Source organism: Schistocerca serialis, chromosome 3, assembly GCF_023864345.2.
Source record: "Schistocerca serialis cubense isolate TAMUIC-IGC-003099 chromosome 3, iqSchSeri2.2, whole genome shotgun sequence".
Classification (NCBI taxonomy): domain Eukaryota; kingdom Metazoa; phylum Arthropoda; class Insecta; order Orthoptera; family Acrididae; genus Schistocerca; species Schistocerca serialis.
Genome location: NC_064640.1, coordinates 87,519,382 through 87,544,214, shown reverse-complemented (window position 1 = coordinate 87,544,214; position 24,833 = coordinate 87,519,382). Strand labels below are relative to the sequence as shown.

Below are 24,833 nucleotides of genomic sequence, written 5' to 3'. Positions count from 1 at the left end.
ATGTGTAAAAGTCCAGGAAATGTATCTGTCATTAAAGATTGATCAAATATCTTTTCTTACACTGTACAGCTCTAGATTCACAGGACAAAAAAAATAAAAATAAATAAATAAAACATTGACTGTGAGAAAGCTTTGTGTGACACTAAGTCCAGCTACAGTGCTCAAAGGCAGTGGCCATGTGTGTGTGTGTGTGTGTGTGTGTGTGTGTGTGTGTGTGTGTGTGTGTGTGTGTGAGCATGTAAGTTGTGCCTGTGTGAATGTATTTGTGTGTTTTCTGCATCAGAAGAGGCATGTTCTATCATGGAAAGATCTGGGAATATTGCTGTCCATGGGAGTATCTCAACATCATGCAGACAGTTCATAATACTCTTACCAAGTGTAGATGAGTACATTCAGATATAACAGTGTTTCCTGTAAAGCATACGGTCAGTGTTTCTGGAACGTGAAAAGTATTCTCTACATTGATTAACTTGGGAATAATAAACTAGTAACTGGTAAATACTATACATGTCTTTTAAATCAGCTGGACAGAAAAATATTCACGAAAAAAATTGTCTCATGTTACCAGCAGTGTGGTTAAAATCTACAAGCTTTGAACAGACCACTCCCCAGCCATTGTAAAGTAGTGACTGGTGTGTTTGCTGCTGCTGTCCTTACATAGCAGTACCAACCACCTGTAACATTACTGGTGCCCAGTCCAGCACTATACAGGATAATTTTTCGGTCAAATGACTGCTGTGCCCCCTTCAGCCTTCCAATGGTTGGGTCCCAAGCTGTGCTTAATTGCAGACAACCTTCTTTTTTTATGGTACGTACAGATATTTTAAGCTTGATTGTTTCTTTTGTCCTTTTAATAGCAGACATTCCAGTAAATATAATTCAGTGTCTGTTTTCAAGATCTTGCTCTGCTATAACTGATTTCTCAGGATACCTTAAGCAGAATACCTCTCGCATTCTATACTCTGCTGTTCAATAGTGTGCACACTTTGTCCAACATAAAACTGTCCACACAGTATCATGATATACAGTGAAAAAATTCTCATGGGCTTCCAGACACAGTAAGTGATTTTAAAATCCATGAGCTTATGACCAAGTACTCCTCAGCCATTGTCAAATGGCTGCCGTCCTTATATAGTGGTGCTACCACCTTTGACATCACTGGTACCAAGTCCAGCACCATATTATGTAATATTTTTCTGCACAAGCATCAACCTTCCGATGTCCGAATCCCAATCTGTGCCTTTTTAGAAATTTCTTAACTCATGATGGAAGTCTCAGAACAGAACAATGGTGTCACAGTACTGTCACTTGAGGTGTAACATATGAGGATGCGGGATGTCTGTGATGCACCACTGTACCATCAGAGTTCCCTTAATCAATTCCAGGCATGACTGGAAGCCTCTCCCCAGATTACTGCCACACTCATCGACTATGGTCATCCAGGATAGTGCAGAATGGCAATTCGTTTATGAACACAGTGGGCTGCCATCCATTAGCAGTCAATATTTCCCAGTCATGGTACCACTCCAAACACAGCTGTTTAGGTTGTGATGATAACAGCAGCCTGCATATGGAAAGGTAATTACATAGCCCAATAGCTGCTAGCCTCTTACAAATAGTGTGGGATGACACAGAATGTTGTAGAATCCATCACTTGTTCTTGGATGGTGGGCAGAAATATAAAGGGATCACGGTGTTCTTGTTGCACAATGTGGTTATTGTCCCTTCTGTGGGTCAGACAAGGTCAACCAGAAGCAGTATAACTGCAGGCTGCTGTCACATCCTAATGCCCCACAAATCAGGATATTATGTGATTCAACCAGCAGTCAAATGGAGACCCGTAATGAATTTTTCCCTAGTGAGAAGATCTGAAAGGAGGTCTACTTATCCCTGTGACACCAACTCAAAAGCTGTTTGAATATAAAAGCAACAAAACTGATGCACATGCCACCAAAGTAGTGTTATGTAGAAAGGCTTGTATCAGGCTATGTGGCACATGATGTGAATTTATTAGCAGCAAATGCATCAGCAATTATTTTTCATGTTAGACAGCAAGATGCTTGACATATTATGGCTACATATCTTATTCTTTGGAAGATCCAAGACAGATATATATACAATGAAAGGGAAGAAGTAAACACAAAACAAAACTCAGTTTCATGACAATCAAATGTTGCCTGGAATTGTTGTTTGACAATATTTTTTGATCACTGTAATTTTGAAACACTTATTCAGATTGTGTTGTTGTTATTATTGTTGTTGTGATCTTCATTCCAAAGACTGGTCTGACAGAGCTCTCCATGGTGATCTATCCTGCACATGCCTCTTCATCTCTGAATAACTACTACAACCTATATCAGTTTTAACCTACTTACCATAACGTAGCTGTGGCCTCATTCTACAGCTTTTACCTCCACACTTCCTTCCATTACCACACTGTGTATTCCAAGAGGCTTCACTCAGTTGCTTCTTTTACTAAAGTTGTGCCACATATTTCTTTTTCCGCATTTTGATTTAGTACATTCTTATTAGTTACTCAATCTGCCCATCTGATTTTCAACATTTTTATGTAGCACCATATTTCAAAAGCTTTTATTTTCTGCCTGTCCAAATTGTTTATCATCCACCTTTCACTCTCATTTCCATGTAAGACAACACTGCATCCAAATACCATCAGAAAAGGTGTACTAATACTTAAATTAATACTCAATGTTTACGATTTCCTCATTTTCAGAAATTTTTTCTTATTATTGTCGGTGTACATTTTATGCCCTCTCTATTTTGATCACTGTCTGTTATTTTTCTCCCAAGTAGCATAACTCATTGACTACTTTTTGTGTCTCATTACCTAATCTCTTTCTATCAGCATCACTTGCTGTAATTTTTGTTAGTTTTCATCTACTCAAGACATTATCCATTCCGATCAACTGCTCTTTCAAGTCCTTTGCCATCTCTGACAGAATTGCAATGTCATCAGCAAACCACAAAGTTTTTATTTCTTCTTCCTGAACTTTAATTCCCTTTCCAACATTTTCCTTGGGTTCCGTATTGCCTGCTCATTGTGTAGATTTAGCAGTACCAGGGAGAAACTACAGTCCTGTCTCACTCACTTCTCAACCATTGCTTCCTTTTGTGACCTTCAACTTTTATAGCTGCATTCTATCAGTATGATGACGGTCTTGTCACGGTCCTCACAGACAGTCCCTTACCTCCCTATCCAGCCCAAAAACACAAATCCTATTCCATATTTGGTTACCCTCTACACACTCCTCCCCTGCCTCATACAGACACACACTATACATCCACAAAGACATTTTCATTTTATTATACTCTTTCACTTCAAACTGGAATAGATCTATATGACTTACTGTGGCTGTGAATAAATACATGGGCCCTATATCACCCCAAAACCTTTTCTGCTCTTCTATTAGTAATAAGCAGCTTCCCACAAAATTATGTATCCATTCTCTTTCTACTACACACTTTATTGCTTACATTATACTGCTTTGAAGTTGGCATGAACCAAGTGTACACTCATACAAGTGACTTATATATTATAAGTAGAACTAGCTTGACCATCCCAAGTACAGGTCATTTTGTTCAGTACAACATGAAACATTCAATCAAACAAAACCCATGCTCCAACATGCTAGCTTCCATTTCTCCCATGATGCTAATTCCCTTAGCATTTATTATCATTCTAAAATCTTATATGGTATTGCAACATACTGATTACAATTTCCACTAGTCTTTTTGTCAACCTACCTTTGTCTCATTCTGAATCACTTCTCTTATTTTCATTTCTCATCCTCCCACAGCTCTTAAACTAAACTCTGTCCATAAAGTCCTTGGAAGGCCCAACAGTACCGACTGGCCGCCAGGTCATCCTCAGCTCACAGGCGTCACTGGATGCAGATACAGGGGGGGGGGGGGGGGGGGGCATGTGGTCAGCTCACCGCTCTCCCAGCCGTATGTCAGTTTACGAGACCAGAGCCACTACTCTCAATCAAGTAGCTTCTCAGTTTGCCTCACAAGAGCTGAGTGCTCCCCACCTGCCAACAGTGCTCAGCAGGCAGGATGGTCACCCATTCAAGTGCTAGCCCTGCCTGACAGTACTTAACTTTGGTGATATGACAGGAACCGGTGTTACCACTGCAGCAAGGCCATTCCCACAGCTCTTAGTACCTTCATATTTACCCTTTGCTCTTTATTTAGTGGTTTTTAGTCTCACCACACTCTTTCTCTTCCTGCAGTCTATCTACCTTCCTTTCACAGAATTTTCTGAACATATCCTCACTAGCACTTGTAGATGTCCTTGTCTATGTATTCTGACCTTCTACCTTCTGACTCACTTTTCTGATGTATGACATCCTTTCGAACCCTCCTCACTCTGATATTCAGGTTGTATCAAAAAGAATCATCCAATTTAAAGAAAATCATAACTATTATGTTATTTGAGATATGTGCATGAACAGCATACCATTGGAAAGAGCAAACTCTCCAGTTTTACATGGTTCCCACTAGGCAGCAGCAGTGTGCACCCACTTCAGTTCTGGTAAAAATGTTTTCACAACAACAGAAAGAATTTTGTGATCTACATTTTGCGTAATGTGGGTCAGTAATAACTATTCAACAGGCCTCTCATGTTAGGTATGGTGTGGATCCTCCCACAGTACAGAGCAATAGACAATGGCATGAATAATTCTGAGAAACAGGTTGTTTGTGTAAAGGCAAATCGCCGAGCCCTCTCCGAGTGTCTGACACAGATGTCAACCACATTTGCCATAGTTTCACAAGGAGTCAGCAGAAATCCACTTGCCATGCAGCTCAACAGCTCATCATGCCCCCGATGTCTGTCTGGATTGTGTTGTATTGAATGCTTGGAGAGAATTCAAAATAAAAAGACAATACTGTTTTTGAAAGAGGCCTAGTTTAAATATTCGCACAGAATTATGAAACTAGAACAGCAAGTGGGTACACAGCATGTCTCCTGTTTCTCATTTGGAATACTTGAGTCAGCTGAAACCAAGTATTATCAGACAGAAGTCTGTAGAGGCTAGTATTCTATGCCTGTCTAATGGATAGTCTATCCATCAAGGAAGCTACTGATGTTAACTGCAGTACTCGGACTAACACACGAATTTTAATTTTTTTGCAGATCATTCTCAGTTTGCAAGAAAGTCTAAGTGAAAGTGCCAAATATTAGTTTGTTTCTTCACTTGACACAAAACATTATTTCTTAAATAATGTGCTAAAGTCATGGCTCTTCATAAAAAAAAGGCATCTGAGAGAAACACCATTCAATCTCATCACTCTTATCTGTTTCCAAAGTAATAAGAAAATGGAAAAGACTCAAAACTTAATATTTTTGTGCAAACAATAGGCTGGTTTCCATCCCAAAAAAACACACAGAATAAGCAACAGCTCAAAATATAAATGGTTTTATGGGCACTGGAAAAAGGAGATCATACACAGAAGAACCAAAGTAACTGGTAGACCTGCCTAATATCTTCTGGGGCCCCTGCGAGCATGCAGAAGTGACGTAGCATGACGTGGCATGGGCTCAACTAATGTCTGACATAGTGCTGGATGGAACTGACAGCATGAATCCTGCAGGGCTGTCCATAATTCCATAAGAGTGCAAGGGGGGGAGATCTCTTCTGAACAGCATGTGGCAAGGCATCCAAGATATGCTCAGTAATTTTCATGTCTGTGGAGTTTGGTGGCCAGCGTAAGTTTTTAAACTCAGATGAGTGTTCCTGGAGCCACTCTGTAGCAATTCTTGATGTGTGGGGTGTCGCATAGTCCTGCTGGAATTGCCCAAGTCTGTCGGAATGCACAATGGACATTAATGGATGCAGGTGATCAGACAGGTTGCTTACGTTCATGCCACCTGTCAGAGTCATACCTAGATGTATCAGGGGTCCCATATCACTCCAACTCCACATGCCCTACACCATTACAGAGCCTCCATCAGCTTGAACAGTTCAACTGACATGCAGAGTCCATGGATTCATGAGGTTGTCTCCATACCCGTACACATCCATCACTTGATACAATTTGAAACAAGACTTGTCCAACCAGGCAAGTTTCCACTCATCAAGAGTCCAATGTCACTGCCGATGGGCCCAGGCAAGGGGGAAAGCTTTTTGTCATGCAGTCATAAAGGCTACACGAGTGGGCCTTTGGCTTCAAAAGCCCATAATGATGATGTCTAGTTGAATGGCTCGCTTGTTGACACTTGTTGATGGCCCAGCATTGAAATCTGCAGCAATTTGCGCAAGGGTTGCACTTCTGTCAAATTGAACATTTTCTCTTCAGTCATCATTGGTCCCACACTTGCAGAATCTTTTTCTGGCCACAGCAATGTCAGAGATTTGGTGTTTTACCAGATTCCTGACATTCACGGTACACTCATGAAATGATCATACTGGAAAATACTCACTTCATTGCTACCTTGGAATGCTGTGTCCCATCACTCGTGTGACAACTACAACATCACATTCAACATCACTTAAATCTTGATAATATGCCATCCTAGCAGCAGTAACCAATCCAACAACAGCGCCAGGCACTTGTTATCTTAGATAGGTGTTGCCAACCACAGCAGCATATTCTTCCTGTTTACATATATCTATATTTGAATATGCATGCCTATACCAGATTCTTTGGTGCTTCAGTATATGACCGCCTATGTAGCTCAGTGGCTAGCATATCTGACTCTTATACCCAGGTTCGATTGCCAGTACTGCCAAGTATTTTTTCTTGGTGGGAGAACTGGAACGGGGTACGCTCAACCTCATGATGCCAACTGAGGAGCTACTTGAGTCAGAAGTTGTGACTCAAAGGTCAAGAAAGCTGACAATAACCGGGAGAGCAGTGTGCTGGGTATGCCCCTCCATACATCAGCTGAATGATGCCACTGGCACAGGATGACTCGATGGTCAGCCAATCTTGATTGGCCCGCCTGGGCCAGAATATGGAGCTGTGCTTGCTTTGCTAATGTTTTCATTGCCGTATAGTTACGACTGTGAAGCTATTTTCAAATTTATGTGAAAATAGGCTACAATTTATCGAAATGGTCATACTTAGGTCCATGTTCAAGGACTCATCAATCCACAGACGTACTACTGGTAGCATATTCATAGCAATTCTTCCACATAATCAGACTTCACAGTCAAAGGCATGGCAACAGGATGACAATGCTGATGGCATATGCACTTAAAATTAAAGGGGGGCCATCCTAACAACACGTGCTGTAAAATGAATGACCTCTTTATTTTTTATATTCTGATATAAGTTAACTGCAAACAAGTCACATAACAAGATATAGTTTCTGACAAGAATAATGAAATTGTCACATTAAAACTTAAATAAGGGAAAGGATTGCTCCTTGAGAATTCTTCCCTTGGGATACTTTCCATAAAAAATAGAGCACTCTAGTGGCAACTCTAAGAACTATGAAATCACACTGGCAGACCTTTTTTCAGAGAGCATAGGAAGCCGTGTTGTATTTAGATGATGTTTGCAGCCTGAGGAGTAATTTTACAGATTTTCATGTTTCAATGTACAATTTAGCTATCATCCATAGAAGATATAAATAAAATGTAAGCATCACTATTGATATTTCTTAAATATAGTTTTGTATGGAATTGTTTAATTAAGCTATTGATGCCCTAAGTGATAAACATATAATTGTGTATTAGAATTGTGTTTTAGAATGCTGTTTTCTTTTATTGTGTACTTGGTTTTACATTGGGTCTCTATTCTGGTTGCATACTGGGACATGTCCCAAAATACAACCATATGTTTCATCTAAAGTTCACTTATGTTCAGTTTTCTTTTCAGATCAGCAGAAGTAAGGCGAGAAGAAAAAGAGAGAAACCAGTTGCAGAATGTACAGGGGCAGCTGCCAGTGAGGTTACCATGTGAAAATGATCTGTACAAGAAGCAGCTGAAGTGAGTGTCAAAAAGTACTCTCACTAGGCACATCGAAAAACACAAATTGTCTGGTTAAAATCATTTCAAATATGTAGGCACCAATGCTACACAAAAAGTCTTCACCATTGAACAAGAGAAAGAACATCTTTCTTATGCAGTAAGGACAACAGAATGGAACTTTGGTGTGAATGTGGATGATTTGAAGAAGTTAGCCTCCTAATCAGGGTCATGGGAGGAACAGGAATTGGCTGGAAGACAATGGTATAGAACCTTTCAGATGTCTTACAAGAACATAATTTCCCTAAGGAAACTGGAGTCAACTGGTCCAGGCTGAATGGTATCTTTCAAAAAATGCAATATATCAATTTTTTAAAAGAAACTTCAAGAAGTTTATTCCAGGTATGGTCTACAACCTCAAAAAGTGTGGAATCTTGATGAAACAGGGTTTTCTGCAGTATACAAACCATTGCATGTAATTGGCAATATAAAAGCCAAACAAATTGGAGCAGCTACTTCAGGGGAAGAAGGAAGTAATGTTACAATGATAGCCTGCATGGGTGCTGCATGATCATTTATTCCACCAGCCATTATATTTCCAAGGGTTCATTACAAGGATCAGATGTTAAATAATGCACCACCTGGCACTCTTGGTATGGCTGCTTCTCGTAGATGGTCCAATGCCAAACTTTCTATGAAATTTCTAAAACATTTCATTTCCATAGTGAAACTCTCTCTGGGCACTGAGGTACTGCTTATTATGGACAACCATGAAAGTCATCTCTCACCGGAAGCAATAAATCTGGCTAAGGAAACTGGTATCATCATTTTGACTTTCCCTCCCCATACCAGCCACAAATTACAGCCATTGGATAGGACCGCCTTTGACCCCATGAAGACACACTATAATAACGCATGCAGGGACTGGATGCTCAGTAGTCCTAGAAAGACAGTTTCTATTTATGATGTTTCTGCACTAATGGGCAGGGCATTTCCTTTGGTTTTCACTACAAACAATAAAACTGCTGGTTTCAGGTTTACTGGCAGCTGGCCATTCAATGAAGAGGTGTTCAGAGAAGATGAATTCTCACCTGCAGAAATGACAAAGAAGCCATATCCTGGAAGAGCTGGTGAAATCCAGTCACCAGAATGAAAATAACAGAGAAGAGACAAGAGAAGAAATGTCTTTTCTAAGCGGTCCTTCATTGCAACCGTCTGTCTCTGTTACTCCAGAACACATCTGTTCACTCCCAAGAGCACTTCCCATGAAAACTTGTGGTAGAAGAAGAAAACATGGAAGGCATATGATTGTCACTGATACATCAGAGAAACAAAGAATTGAAGAGGAGAAAAATAAGAAAAAGAAGTCTTACTCGAAGAAAGAAGCCCTAAAATGGCAAAGCAGGTTTATCTTCCTTTTCTTCTTCTTCTGATGGTGATGATGATGATGAAAAAAATTTCTTAGCTTAGCAGTAGCTCTGGAGGTAAAATGTTTGATTCCTCTTTCAAAGAAGAGGATTTCTCATCTTCCTTTTTATCTGAAGGATCAACACTTGGGCCATTACTGTTTATAATATTTATAAATGACCTGCCCAGCAATATGCCATGCAAATCTGTATTTTACACAGATGATACAACTTTCATCAATTCAGAGAAGGACATAAATAAACTGAAGGAGCAAAGTAAAGATTTTCTCAGATTATCCAATATGTGGTTCAAAGCCAATGAGTTAGCAATTAACTATGAAAAGACTGTAAATATATCCTTCAGCTTATCCAATGCTGATATTGAGTACACTTCTACCAAACTTCTTCGCATATACTTAGATACGAAATTAACCTGGCAGAGTCACATAGGCAACATATCTCGAAAGCTTTCACGAGTTATCTATCTAAAGAAAAAATTATGCACCTGTGTTTCTGAAAGCCTGCTGATTAATTCCTATTACGCATTCTTTCATTGCCATATTAGCTATGATATTCTTCTATGGGGTAATTCTCCATGGTCCAGGAAAATTTTTATTTGGCAGATGAAAGCCATCAGGACTATCTCTGGGATTACCAAAAACAACATATCATGTAGGCCATACTTCAAAGAATTACAGATAATGACAGTCCCTTCTCTTTTTATATACAGCTGCCTTTTGTACATAAAAGAAAACTTTAACAGTTACAACCTTAGGCAGTCCATTCATAATCATAACCATCGTCAAACATTTAAGATAGACATACCAACAACTCGACTCAAGAAAACACAAGACAGTTATGAATACATGGGAATAAGGCTTTTCAACACATTACCTGTGCAGGAACATTGTGTCTCTCTTAACATATTTAAAAGTAAGACTAAAAAATGGCTGAAAGACAAAGCTTTTTACAGTGTTAAAGAATTTGAAAACTCTTCAAAAATAGACCTGACTTACGAAACAACTTTCAACTCTGTTTGTACCTCTTCCTAAGCTTTTTTTGTCTCTGTAGTTCCACATTTAACTGTTAAACATGTGGAGAAATCCTTATGTATGAAATGTATTCTTTTACTATGCACATTCTTTAAAATGCACACTATAGTTATGTGGGATATCTTTGTATATCAAATGTATTCCTTTATTATGTATGTTCTTTTAAAATGTACACTTTAGCTTTGTGTGATACCTCACAATAGTTAAATTTCTTAATATGTAAATTGTGCATTACTCATGACGACATCGATTGCATGTAAATGCTTAAAGATGGATAAATAAATAAATACTCTCTTGTTCTCAAAGCAGTTGGGTCCTATTCATGTTTGACATCAGTGACAGATCTTATGTTTACTATGCTGGAATAGTTTTAGAAAATACAGAACAAGATTAACAGTGAAGTTCTTAATAAAATGAATGGTCCATTTTATATTCCCTAAAGTTGAGGACATCAGCACTGTTAATCGTAATAACATAGTGAAGGAACTACTAATAAAAACTATTGAAAGCCTGATAACTGAAATCCACAACGTTTTTGAAAGGAAACTGACCATCTGTGCAATACTCATAGACTTAAGCAAAGCATTTGATTCAGTATCACATGAAACAATTGTTAAAAAATTAGACTATTATGGTACTCCAGGCAAAACACTTAATTTGATTAAGTCATACCTAAATAACAGGCAACAGTCAGTATATGTGAACAATGAAAGGTCAGATTTAATGAAAATTAAGAGAGGAATTCCACAGGGCTCAGTTCTTGGACCCTTCCTCTTTATTATCCATGTTAATGACTTCTCAAACTATATAGCCTGCAAAAATGTTTTATATGCTGATGATAAGACCATGATCTCCACAGGTGAGAGTATGCAAGAGGTGGTAAACAAAAATAATGAACTTTTTGAAAAATGTACGGTATGGTCTATTGCTAACGAGTTATGTATAAACAACACAAAAACAGAGGAAATTTATTTTAATCTGAAGGTATGGAAAGCAGAGAATCACAGTGTCAAACTACTGGGACTAAAAATAAACCAAAGGTTCTCATGGGATGACCATGTAAGCTATCTGACACGCAAAGTTGCACGCGTAATATTCCTGCTGTATATAGTAAGAAATTCTGTCAGCAAAAGTTTATTGATGCTTTGCTACTATGCATGCTTTCAGTCATGGCTACAATATGGGATGCTGTTATGGGGTAATTCACAAGGCACAAACTGTGTATTCAAATGGCAAAGAAAAAGCAATTAGATGTTTACAAGGCTTGGGTCCAAGAGAAAGCGGTAAGGAGCACTTCAGTATATTAAACATAATTACACTCCCAAGTCTCTATACGTATAACTGCTTAATATACGTAAAAGAAAATATACAACAATTTACACAGAGAAAGAATTTACATTTGCACAGCACTCGCAACAATTGCATGCTTGATATACCATATTTTAGGCTGTCACAGACACGCAACAGTCACAAACACCTAAGTCTAAAGTTATATAATAAACTGCCACAATAGGTCAAACCCTCACCCACCTTAAATTTAAGGAGGTATTAGGCGCATGGCTCAAAAATAAAGCACATTACTCAATTGAAGAAGATCTTGGAAGTAATCTGAAAGGATTGTATAGACAATGAAATAATGTAACTATCATTAACTAAATGTGTAAAATCATATAATTAATTCATGAACATAAACTGTATAATGGTTATTGCTGAAACTGTCTGATTACCAAGAAGTTTATGTATTTATATGTATTTGTGTATATGTAAAATGATGATGTGAGTAAAATGTACAAATTACTAACTACTAAAAGATGTATGTATATGTATGCATACTGTCTAATGTAAAAATTAGTAATAACTCTACTTATATGAAATATGTAAAATGTATTTTGACGAAGCCAGTTGCGTGGTAAACATGCTGAACGACTAATAAATAAACATATAATTCCACTGGTGTGTTGCGGGTTTCATTCACTCAATATTTTACTCCCACGATCTCTTGTTTGAAGGTAAAATAACTTTTGTGTTTGGACCTAATCAAGAAACATGTACTATCTAATTTCAATATTATTCTTTCATTCATAAAACAAAGAAATTGAAAAATATTATTGTGTGCCATTGTAGAACCACCATTGTCCCAAGGTGAAAGTATTGGTTGCACCTTGGCACAAGTATCACTGAATTCTTTATTGGTGAGTAATGACGTAATTATTGGAGTTAGCCTAACTGTTGCTCAACATTATCTACAATGGCTGCCTGTGAGGGGGTAAATTTTCAAATTTCTTATAAACAATGTACATAGTATAAAAAAATAAAAATGTAAAATCATCACAAGGTACAATCCTTTCCCCTCCAATACTCAGAGAGCAAGCAAATACTGACATGAAGGATCTATAAAATGCATTATGGCAGTACTCTATAAAACATCATAAGAGGTAAAACATCAGAAGAGACCACAAGACGAATATCACTGAAACCAAGAACAGTTAGCTGCTGGTATTTCTTACAACTATCTGTAACAAGTACTCACTGGTATACTACAACTGCTGCTAGTTCGTGTGAAAAACGAATTCTGGTATGAAATAATTGTATATAAATGCCGGAGACTGTAACAGATATCTCTCGTAAGGTATGCTTTGGCCTACGTCATTAATATGTCTACCAGTTAAGACCGAAAATTAATCAACTTTTGCTGCCATCTTAACTTACTGGTACCGTATATAACGCAGCTTCTGCGCTGATCGTAGTTTACGACCTTTACCCGTCCACGTTAGTTCTTCGAGTGTGCAGAGTATTTGTGGCAGTCACTGCGCAATGGAAGAGTTCATATAATCCGGGTGCGTTCAGAAATGATTTTATGATGCTCATTTCAGTTTCGAGATGCTTCTCTTTCCTCTTAACTTCTAGAGGTTAACTGATTTTCCCTATACCTGTGTAATAATGATAGTCTAAAAGGACAATTTTCGTTATTTGTCTTTCAAAAACAATGTTTTCATAGACTTGTTGCATATAGTTCAGGAATTTCAGCAGCATCATGCATTTCAGAATTTGCATGCAATGAGCTCTTACCAACTATTTTTTATAAGCAGTAGAAAATAAAGCCAAGGAGAAGTTGAACGATGTTATTCATTGGTGGGATAAGGTTGTGGTGTCACGAAGTACGACCAGCTTCACCTTTCAGTGATTTAGCAAAATGTGGCACCACTGTACGTGCTCTTATTCTCTCGGATACATTCCATTCCAAACGTAAGTCATGACAGTGCAATCAACCAATGAGAACCAAGTTTCTATCAGCCAATGAAAACGCGCGGCGCGAATAGACTGAAAATTAAGTTCTGACGTTTAGAAAACATTTGTATGTCAGTAAATGATTAGAGAAACGAAAGGAATATTCGCCACGAAACGTCTGGGAGCTGCAAAAGCCACAAAACGTACCAATTCAGCAAACCATGAAACTTTGTGTGTTGCCTCCTTTTATCCCTACAAAACCATGATACACTTTGATGTTTAATATTTCGTGTTTTTTAAAGTTTTAGTGTGGAATTAATTGAATATGTGAATATGAAGTCTATGGCAGCGTAAACGTTGTGCACCAGTGAAATACGAAATGAGTATTCATAACACCACAAAACCAAGATTCGCAATGAAATTTTATATTTTGTGTATGTAGACCTAATTTGTACTGTGGACGTCATTAAAACCTTGGATACAGAATGCTTGCAGTGTAGCGTGTGTTTTCTGCTTAACTTGAACTGAAACTTTTGAATTTGTGTCCTCTGTGGCGTTGGCGAATATTGTGCAAGGTTAATGGTGAGAAAAATCGTGGAATGATGTTTCGTTAATTACAACTGGTAATGAAAGGTGTGTTAATACTAGAAATTACCAGCTGTTTAGCTAATTAATACCAAACTATTACTAACAAAATTCCGACCACAGCACAATCATGATTTGATTTGATTTATTGATCCATCTTTAAGCATTTTCCATGCAACTGATGTCATACATAGCTACATAATAAGTCACACCGTTTTAACATGTTCAAGGAATATGTATGGTTTATACTAGACACATTCAGTAATCATTAAATATAAACGCGTCATGCAAAGTGACAAAAGGAGAAACTGTATGTGTAACACACCACACATGCTGAGAAAAACACTTTAACAAATGTAAATGAGATATAGATGTTACTCATTATGAAAATAAAACGCAACAGTATGATATAATAACATTTTCGGAATAGCTCAAGATAATGTAGCGATCACATCTTAACAGCAGCTTTAGTAGATTATATCATTTTTATTACATATTTTAAATTCTTCCATCGTATAGAAGGCGTTTTGTTGAAGCCACCTTTTTGTAATGTTTCTGAAGACATTCTGTAATGAACTGTGTGCTGTAGGTGGTAACATATTAAGTAATTGTATCCCTGTTGTTGTTGTTGTGGTCTTGAGTCCAGAAACTGGTTTGATGCATTTCATTTCATTTATTATCATCCTTTTCATCATCTACATGATATAGGATTTGTCATAATATTGTCCAGAATATGCACAGCAGCTCTCCATGCTACTCTATCCTGTGCAAGCTTCATCTCCCAGTACCTACTGCAACCTACATCCTTCTGAATCTGCATAGTGTATTCATCTCTTGGTCCCCCTCTACGATTTTTACCCTCCACACTGCCCCCCAATACTAAATTGGTGATCCCTTGAAGCCTCAGAACATGTCCTACCAACCGATCCCTTTTTCTAGTCAAGATGTGCCACAAATTTCTCTTCTCCCCAGTTATATTCAGTACCTCCTTATTAGTTATGTGATCAACCCATCTAATCTTCAGCATTCTTCTGTAGCACCACATTTCGAAAACTTCTATTCTCTTCATGTCCAAACTATTTACTGTGCACGTTTCACTTCTGTACATGGCTACCTCCATAAGAATACTTTCAGAAACGACTTCCTGACACTTAAATCTATACTCGATGTTAACAAATTTCTTTTCTTCAGAAACGCTTCCTTGCCATTGCCAGTCTACATTTTATATCCTCTCTACTTCAACCATCAGCAGTTATTTTGCTCCCCAAATAGCAAAACTCATTTACTACTTTAAGTGTCTCATTACCTAATCTAATTCCCTCAGCATCACCCAACTTAATTCGACTACATTCCATTATTCTCGTTTTGCTTTTGTTCATGTTCATCTTACGTCCTCCTTTCAAGACACTGCCCATTCCGTTCAACTGCTCTTCCAGGTCTTTTGCTGTCTCTGACAGAACTACGGTGTCATCAGCGAACCTCAAAGTTTTTATTTCTTCTCCATGGATTTTAATTCTTACTCCAAATTTTTCTTTTGTTTCCTTAACTGCTTGCTCAATGTACAGATTGAATAACATCGGGGATAGGCTACAACCCTGTCTCACTCCCTTCCCAACCACTGCTTCCCTTTCATGCCTCTCGACTCTTATAACTGCCATCTGGTTTCTGTACAAATTGTAAATAGCCTTTCGCTCCCTGTATTTTGCCCCTGCCACCTTCAGAATTTGAAAGAGAGTATTCCAGCCAACATTGTCAAAAGCTTTCTCTAAGTCTACAAATGCTAGAAACGTAAGTTTGCCTTTCCTTAATCTATCTTCTAAGATAAGTCTTAGGGCCAGTATTGCCTCACGTGTTGCAACATTTCTACGGAATCCAAACTGATCTTCCCCAAGGTCGGCTTCTATCAGTTTTTCCATTCTTCTGTAAAGAATTCACATTAGTATTTTGTAACCATTACTTAAAACAGATAGTTCGGTAAATTTCACATCTGTCAACACCTGTTTTCTTTGGGATTGGAATTATTATATTCTTCTTAAAGTCTGAGGGTATTTTGACTGTCTCATACATCTTGCTCACCAGATGGTAGAGTTTTGTCAGGGCTGCCTCTCCCAAGGCCGTCAGTAATTCTAATGGAATGTTGTCTACTCCGGGGGCCTTGTTTCGACTCAGATCTTTCAGTGCTCTGTCAAACCCTTCACACAGTATCATATCTCCCATTTCATCTTCATCTACATTCTCTTCCATTTCCATAATACTGTCCTCAAGTAAATCGCCCTTGTATAGACCCTCTATATACTCCTTCCACCTTTCTGCTTTCCCTTCTTTGCTTAGAATTGGGTTCCCATCTGAACTCTTGATATTCATACAAGTGGTTCTCTTTTCTCCAAAGGTCTCTTTAACTTTCCTGTAGGCAGTATCTATCTTACCCCTAGTGAGATATGCCTCTATGTCCTTACATTGGTCCTCCAGCCATCCCTATTTAGCCATTTTGCACTTTCATTTTTAAGACGTTTGTATTCTTTTTTGCCTGCTTCATTTACTGCAATTTTGTATTTTCTCCTTTCATCAATTAAACTCAATATATCTTCTGTTACCCAAAGATTTCTAATAGCCCTCGTCTTTTTACCTAATTGATTCTCTGCTGCCTTCACTATTTCATGCCTCAAAGCTCCCCATTCTTCTTCCACTGTATTTCTTTCCCCCATACCTGTCAATCGTTCCATAATGTTCTCCCTGAAACTCTGTACAACCTCTGGTTCTTTAAGTTTATCCAAGTACCATCTCCTTAAATTACCACTTTTTTTCAGTTTCTTCAGTTTTAATCTACAGTTCATAACCAATAGATTGTGGTCAGAGTCCACATCTGCCCCTGGAAATGTCTTACAATTTAAAACCTGGTTCCTAAATATCTGTCTTACCAGTATGTAATCTATCTGATACCTTCTAGTATTTCCAGGCTTCTTCCATGTATATAACCTTCTTTCATGATTCTTGAACCAAGTGTTAGCTATGATTAAGTTATGCTCTGTGTAAAAGTCTACCAGACGGCTTCCTCTTTCATTTCTTACCCCCATTCCATATTCACCTACTACGTTTCCTTCTCTTCCGTTTCCTACTATCTAATTCCAGTCACCCATGACTGTTAAATTTTGGTCTCCCTTCACTATTTGAATAATTTCTTTTATCTCATCATACATTTCATCAATCTCTTCATCATCTGCAGAGCTCGTTGCCATATAAACTTGCACTACTGTGGTAGGCGTGGGCTTCATGTCTATCTTGGCCACAATAATGCATTCACTATGCTGTTTGTAGTAGCTTACCTGCACTCCTATTTTTTTATTCATTATTAAACCTACTCCTGCATTACCCCTATCTGATTGTGTATTTCTAACCATGTATTCACCTGACCAGAAGTTGTGTTCCTCCTGCTACCAAACTTCACTAATTCACACTATATCTAACTTTAACCTATCCATTTCCCTTTTTAAATTTTCTAACCTACCTGCCCAATTAAGGGATCTGGTATTCCATGCTTCGATCTGTAGAATGTCAGTTTTCTTTCTCCTGATAATGACGTCCTCCTGAGTAGTCCCCACCCGGAGATCCATGTCGCTGAGGCAAGCAAGCCTCCCCACCAATGGCAAGGTCCATGGTTCATGGGGGGGGGGGGGGGGGGGGACTGTATCCCTATGTATGTGTAACTATTTTGGGTTTCTTTAAGTGCAGTAACTGGAATGTCCATCATATGCATTTGACATGTGTCATGGTTATGTACAGACTCTCATAATTTATAGCTATCTAAAGTATTCTCTTCATGATACATGGATTCTTACTCCAGCAATGCACCTATTGGCCTTTTTCTGCCAAATAAAAATTCTTTTTGCTCCAGTGTAGTTGCCCCATAACAGCACTGTGTATGTGAAGTGGCTGTGAGAAAAGACACACAAGTCCTCAGTTTAGTTAGATAGGTGACTCAGACTATATTTTACATACATAGTTAGTGTGAGTTTCCCAAATTAATTCTGGATCTAGACGAATGCCAAGAAGCTTAAGTGAGGCACTACAGTTGTCATTGTTACATAGACTGAAAAGAATATTTACATTTTTAGAATGGTTAATTTGTAATTCATTTGCTCTGAACCATATATTGGATATTCTGAGTTTTTCTATACTTTTCTGTTTGAGTGTGTCCAAGGCACTATCAACTGTGACAAAGCTGGTGTCGTTTGCATACAGTATGGAGTTACATGGTATCTTATTGGGCAAATCATTTACATAAATTACGAAAAGCAAGGGTCGAAGCACAGAATCTTGTGGGACACCTCATGTTATGCCCAGAGTGTCTGATTTGTTTTTGTTAAAATGTAAAATTTGTCTTTTCTCACTCATATAAGATGTAATCAGAGACAGAACTTTGCTTTAAAACCATGAGTATGTCTTTTTTTAATAGACTTCTGAGGTTGACAGAGTTGAAAGCTTTACTCAGGTCTACTAGTGTCGCACTAGCAGAAAGTTTGGATTCGAATGCAGACAAACAAAGAAATAATATTTTCCTCTGCTTTCACAGTTGAAAATCCAGTTCTGAATCCATATTGAGAATCACTAAGAATGTTGTCGGTAGATAGATGCTTATGGATTTGGAGTTGTGTGCAGTGCTATACTACATCTGATAGAATGGGTATTAGAGAAATTAGTTGATAATTACTTGGACATGACTTATATCTCAATTTTTGTGTAGTGTTGTAACCACTTAGTTTTAAACAAGCTGGGAAAGAGCCACTAGCAAGTATCCAATTTACAATTAAGCAGAGTGGGGTCCGGTATGCTATTATGTCTCCCTTTTTTTCTTTAATAACAAAATTAGATAAACCATTTCTGCTTTTGAGCTGCTAAATTTTTCAGCTGAATTCATGATATCACTAATGTACCTCTTTCCATTCACATGTAGAATAAATGTGTGCAGAATGTTATAGGAAAGAGATAGCTTCCTTTAGTTCTTGTCCATATTTGTTATTCGACTCAGTTGCAATAGAGGAACTTGTTGCAAGCATTCACAAAATAGGCACAGAATTCATCTGGTGTGATATTAACATTACAATCATCACTTTTATAATTTTTGTTTCTCCCCAGTACAGTCTTTACAACATTCCAAGCACCTTTACACTTATGTAAGTCTGCAGGCTTTTGCAGCTCTTGTCACTAAAGTTAAAATCTTTTGGGGTGTTAGGCCGCATCATATTTCCTCTAAAATAATCAACATTTCGACCCATCTGCCGGGATCTTCTTCAGGATCTTCTGGTGTCCACTACTGCTACAACAAAGTGTTCTAGCAATGGTGGACACTGGAAGATCCTGAAGAAGATTCCAGCAGAGGGGTCAAAATGTCGATTACTCTAAAGGAAATATGATGCAGCCTAACACCGCAGAAGATATTAACTTTATCTTTACACTTGCTGTGGGACTTACTAATGTAATTTTCACTTGCTTTACACTTTGCTAACCTAATTTCTGATCTGTATTTACTTTTTAACTCAATGTAACTAGCTTTGTCTGCATCATAATTTTTATATTTATCGTAATAAACCATAACTATTGCTCTAAGCCTCTGCAGAGTGGGTGTGAACCACTCAAATATTGAGTCATGTTTTCGGGCTGTTGTAGTATTTCTTTTCAGAACCTTTGGGGAACAGGTGTTAAAAATGTCTTTAGTACATTGATAAAAACTGCAAATGCATCCTCACTGTTTTCACTTTCAAGCACGATGTAACGCCATCTATTCTTCTTCAACTGTATCCTGTAGCTGGCAATATTTTGGCCATACAGTAGCCTAAAATGCTATGTTTTGTGGCAGTCAGATATGGGCTTAGTGATCCTTAATTTTAACCATATACCTTCACTGTCTGAAAAGAAGTAAGTATTGAACAACCCTAACTCATACATATCTTTTTCAACATTGGTGGTGGCATCAAGACTGGACGATGCCTTGCTGGATTGTTGTTAATGCAATATAGATCATGTGATCTTAACATATTCTGTAGATAAAGCTGTTTTGATGTCTATAGCCTTATATCAGTGTTTATATCTCCAAAGATTAGTATTCTGTGTTTGCTTAGTTTTTCAAAAGGGGAAAATCATTTTTCCTAAGACCTGTGTAAATAATTCATTGTCACTGTCTGCAGAATGGTATACTGATGTTATTATGAGTTTTAGTGTTGGAAGTAGCATTGCAGTTACTTCAAGCACATTTTCTATGCAGTAATCATCAATGTTAAGGACACTGTATTTCAGATCTAGGTCACCACTTTTATATAATGAAGATCATCATGCTGTTGTGTTTTTCTACAGAGGCCTATACTAATTCAAAGCCAGGTGGTACATACAAATCCAACTGACCTTCACTTAATCACTGTTCTTAACGCATAATATGATGGTTTTGTTCTTTCGTAAAAGAAATGACATCAAGATACAGACAGAAGAACGGGGGAGGGGGGGTGGCAGAAACACAGAGAAAAAAAGCATTATATAAACAAATAGGAAATAAGTGAAAACATAATATTTAAATTAGCCTTACTTGAACATGTGTGCTACCTACTCATTACTGGAAGGGGCATTACAAATCTCTAAAACAAATAAATGTGCAGCTAACATTTGTCCAGAGAAAGCTGCAGAGTTCATTGGAGGCATGACATCTACAACACTTGGAATACTTTTATGTACTTCTGATAGGGTTAGCATAGTGTGGAACCACATAATAAGGACACCTGCAACAGGATGATCACCCCGCTTTTAGGATGTCTCTAGTCTGGACCTCAATAAAAGGATAGAATAAGGCAAAGATTGCTGACATCATATCATGTATAGCAGTTCTAAAAAGGTGCATTTTTTAAATAAAGAAGTCTGACTATCATACCTCTTATCTGTAGCATAGCACAGGTAATCGGCACTAGTTACTTTTAAAATTGGTAAGGAAGTAAGGTTGCTGCAAAACAGTGACTGTGTTGTTCCTATTGAGATCCAGACTAAACCAGTTAGCACTGGGAAATGGAGCATTGTTAGTTCAATGGCTATATATATGTCATATCGCTATATTAGACATGAAACAAACAAAATAAAAATGTTACAGCCTACACATCACATATACCTACTCTACTTCAGATCCCATATCCCTTGTGTATTTTTCACAGGACTGAATCTTGTTTAAAAGTTCCTTTTGTTGACACAAGTAAAATTTTACCATTTTACGCATTCAACTGTCGGTCTAGTTCCCTCCTTTGTCCACTGTGGTTGTATTAAGGAGAACAACCTCCCAACACAAGCACTATGGGTTGGCACTTCAAAGAAAAAAAATGCACAATTATAATTAATTCAGTAAATAGTTCTTCAGTACTAGACGACTCAACGTACTTCCACCATTTCTTCTTGCTTGGTCCAAATTTTCCACCATAAGTGGCCATGATTTCTTTTTCAAATATGAAAATTGATCAAAACAATTTTCATCATAAATTTCAATATTTTTATCAAACAAAGATTTGATAGATTCTTCCACATAAGATCATGGTGATGTAATTCAATAACTGAAGTTAAAAGCATACAATTGTTGATGAGATATGATGAAAATCAAAATCAAATAATCCTAATTCCCAAAACTAAAAAAAATTGACATTTGGAAAAAAACCTAAAAATGCATGTGGATGCTACATTAAATGTAAAAAATGTGTACATGTCCACATAAATCCAGATGAATGCCAACTTCTGATGTAGCAACACATTTATAAAGATTTGATGTAGCACTAGGGGCAACAATGAACTTATTTATGTAGTTTTGTGTTTCTACATCTATCTACATCTACATCCATACTCCGCAAGCCACCTGTTGGTGTGTGACGGAGGGTGCTTTGAGTACCTCTATCGGTTCTCCCTTCTATTCCAGTCTCGTATTGTTCGTGGAAAGAAAGATTGTCGGTATGCCTCTGTGTGTGCTCTAATCTCTCTGATTTTATCCTCATGGTCTCTTCGTGAGCTGTATGTAGGAGGGAGCAATATACTGCTTGACTGTTCGGTGAATGTATGTTCTCGAAACTTCAACAAAAGCCCGTACCAAGCTAAAATTTTTCAGCTAAAAGTTTTCAGCAGCAGTATCTATCACTGGTACACCCAGTTATTGCATTTCAGTCTTGTGTACTCCTCTCCCTGTTTTATAAATCTGATCAATAACAGAACCTCTAGTGTTTGCTATTGTATGCAAAACAAGAAGTGTTTGTAAGGGATAACAGTTGATGACTGTATGACTTTAGACTAGTGAGATTTGCTATTTTAGGCCTAAACCTCTCCTGCAGATGTAACCAAGTGAAGGCAGCAGTCACTAAACAGTGACTGTATTACTTATATATCACAAAGTATGATCAGTATGCCTATAACCACTGTTCCAAAATCTGTGCCATTCAACTTCAGATAACTTTATCTGTGCTGTGTCATGTTATCTTCTTTAGAACAGCCTGAATCATATGAAACATGTGGATTACTTTCTTTTATAGATCACACCCTCAGTCACCTACTTTGAGGTTTGATGTAAGAAAGGAAAAAGAAAAATTGATTTTACAGTACTTGCAGCACGGACAACTTCAGTCAATGTTTCTGTGCTGCCTTCTTGCAGCCTGTAATCCTGTTTCTGCTTTTGACACACAAACACATAGCTTCATGTTTCAATCTAGGTGTTTATGTGTAAAAGTCATCTAGAGCGTACATGCTACAAAGAAATCTATAACTCAATAACCTGAGACATCAGATCTTTTTTATGTGTACCTGTGCACCACAGATCACATACCCATAGATGAACAACTGCCTGTCTTCTGTTTTTGTTTTTGTTGTCAGGTTCTTGTAATTTGTAGTTGGTTGCAAATTTAGGTAATAGGCTAAGAACTGACAATCACCATATATGTGTAGAAGAATAAGGATGAGTTGGTGGCAAGTGTGATTAGAGGAGACGCAGGGATGATGACTGCTTTCAAATACTTGAGGTCATAGTATTTTCTGTTGGAAGTGAGTTATCACTTGACAGCAGACTCATATGTAGGACAAAACTCCTCATGGAATCAAATGCAATGAATATTCATGTGTGTCAGAAGGTGTATGCAGCTGCAAGATTTCATGGAATTGTAGGGTGTCACTCCTTTGCTGTTGTGTTTGTTTGATACCATGTGGCTCAGTTGGAGAGATCATGTAATGTACAATTGTTTTGTCAGTTGAAATGGAAAGGTTGCTAATCACAGGTTACATATTATACCAAAAGCCAGACATTGATGACACATAGTTTTCAGTGGCTGAGGATCCTGCCATTTAAACATTGATTTAGAAGCAAGAATGAACCTCTGCCAGATGCCAAAAGCCTGATGTTTAGACCATAAAGAATGAACTCATGCCATATTTGGTGTTTAATATAGTCATATTGTTCTTTTGAAAGTACCCTGCTATTTAAATGAAAGTTTTATAGATTACAGTGTATGGTTTCGTAATATGTCTGTGTTGTGGGAGCATTCAGCAAGTAAAAGCACATAGGTTATAAATATTTGGCTGGGAATTACTGTATCCTTCACATCAAAAATGTCTGAGAAGGCTTTTTAAGTTTTTTTCCTTGTATTGGGAAACAGTTACTGATAAGTGTGTTGTTCAAATTTTGTAGCAGTATAGCTAAGTAAAATCCCTTCTGAGGCAAATAAACTGATGAGTAACTCAGGTACAGTACATGAAAAATGCCAGCAGTTGAATAGTCTGAACGGACAGATGTATCAGAATATTCTACAATTGCAGAAAATTATCTTACCATACAAAATGATTGTTAGTTTATTCTACAACAAGATAGCCCGTTATATGCTGTTACTCACAAAATAAATCTGAAATTGTTGAGGTTGTCAATTGCAAAGCATGTCAACTACCCATGGTAATTGTATAGATGTTCTCACTGCATATCAAAGATCAGTCTATGCAAACATCTACAAGAAGGCTGTCACATGATAATACAAAGTGTTCCTCCAAAGGTTCAAAGTATGAAAATAGTAAGTATTTTGTTTTCAGGAGTGAGACTACCATATGAAAGCTACAGAAGTGTAATAGGTGAACAAAGGGACACAATTCAGTAATTCACACATTTGTTATAAAACCACAAGATTACAAATAGTCAGGAAAGTGATTTGCTATATATACAGGACTAAACAAGGGCATGTTGATATATTACTTGGTATCTCCATATGCAGAAAAAGGATAAAACTAAAATTAATGGTGTACTACCATATGAAAGCTACAGAAGTGTAATAGGTGAACAAAGGGACACAATTCAGTAATTCACACATTTGTTATAAAACCACAAGATTACAAATAGTCAGGAAAGTGATTTGCTATATATACAGGACTAAACAAGGGCATGTTGATATATTACTTGGTATCTCCATATGCAGAAAAAGGATAAAACTAAAATTAATGGTGTACATTATAACTAGGTGATGACATGGTGTTGCTCTCACCTACTCACACACACACACACACACACACACACACACACACACACAGAGAGAGAGAGAGAGAGAGAGAGAGTTAGGAAGGTGAATGATTTTTACACCAGAACAAG

General features: G+C 37.6%; 2 protein-coding genes across 3 annotated transcripts in view; one reads left to right on the top strand and one right to left on the bottom strand.

The window, feature by feature from the left end:
• Positions 1-13,195, bottom strand: part of LOC126471529 (peptidyl-prolyl cis-trans isomerase NIMA-interacting 1-like) — a 29,753-nt gene extending 16,558 nt beyond the window's left edge. The window contains exon 1 of one of the 2 annotated variants that reach the window (XM_050099756.1): positions 13,106-13,195. The gene's annotated coding sequence lies outside the window, so the exon portion shown is untranslated. Of the gene's footprint in view, positions 1-12,926; positions 13,064-13,105 lie in introns of those variants that run through there. The other variant, XM_050099757.1, reaches the window with a different exon arrangement.
• On the top strand, positions 8,561-9,091 carry LOC126470694 (uncharacterized). The gene has a single exon (XM_050098695.1). The coding sequence runs from the start codon at positions 8,561-8,563 to the stop codon at positions 9,089-9,091; it is 531 nt and encodes a 176-aa protein (XP_049954652.1).
• Positions 13,196-24,833: the final 11,638 nt, after the last annotated feature.

Bases quoted from the DNA above. Each gene is read 5' to 3' on its own strand.
- LOC126470694 (XM_050098695.1), top strand. From the start codon at position 8,561: ATGTTAAATAATGCACCACCTGGCACTCTTGGTATGGCTGCTTCTCGT.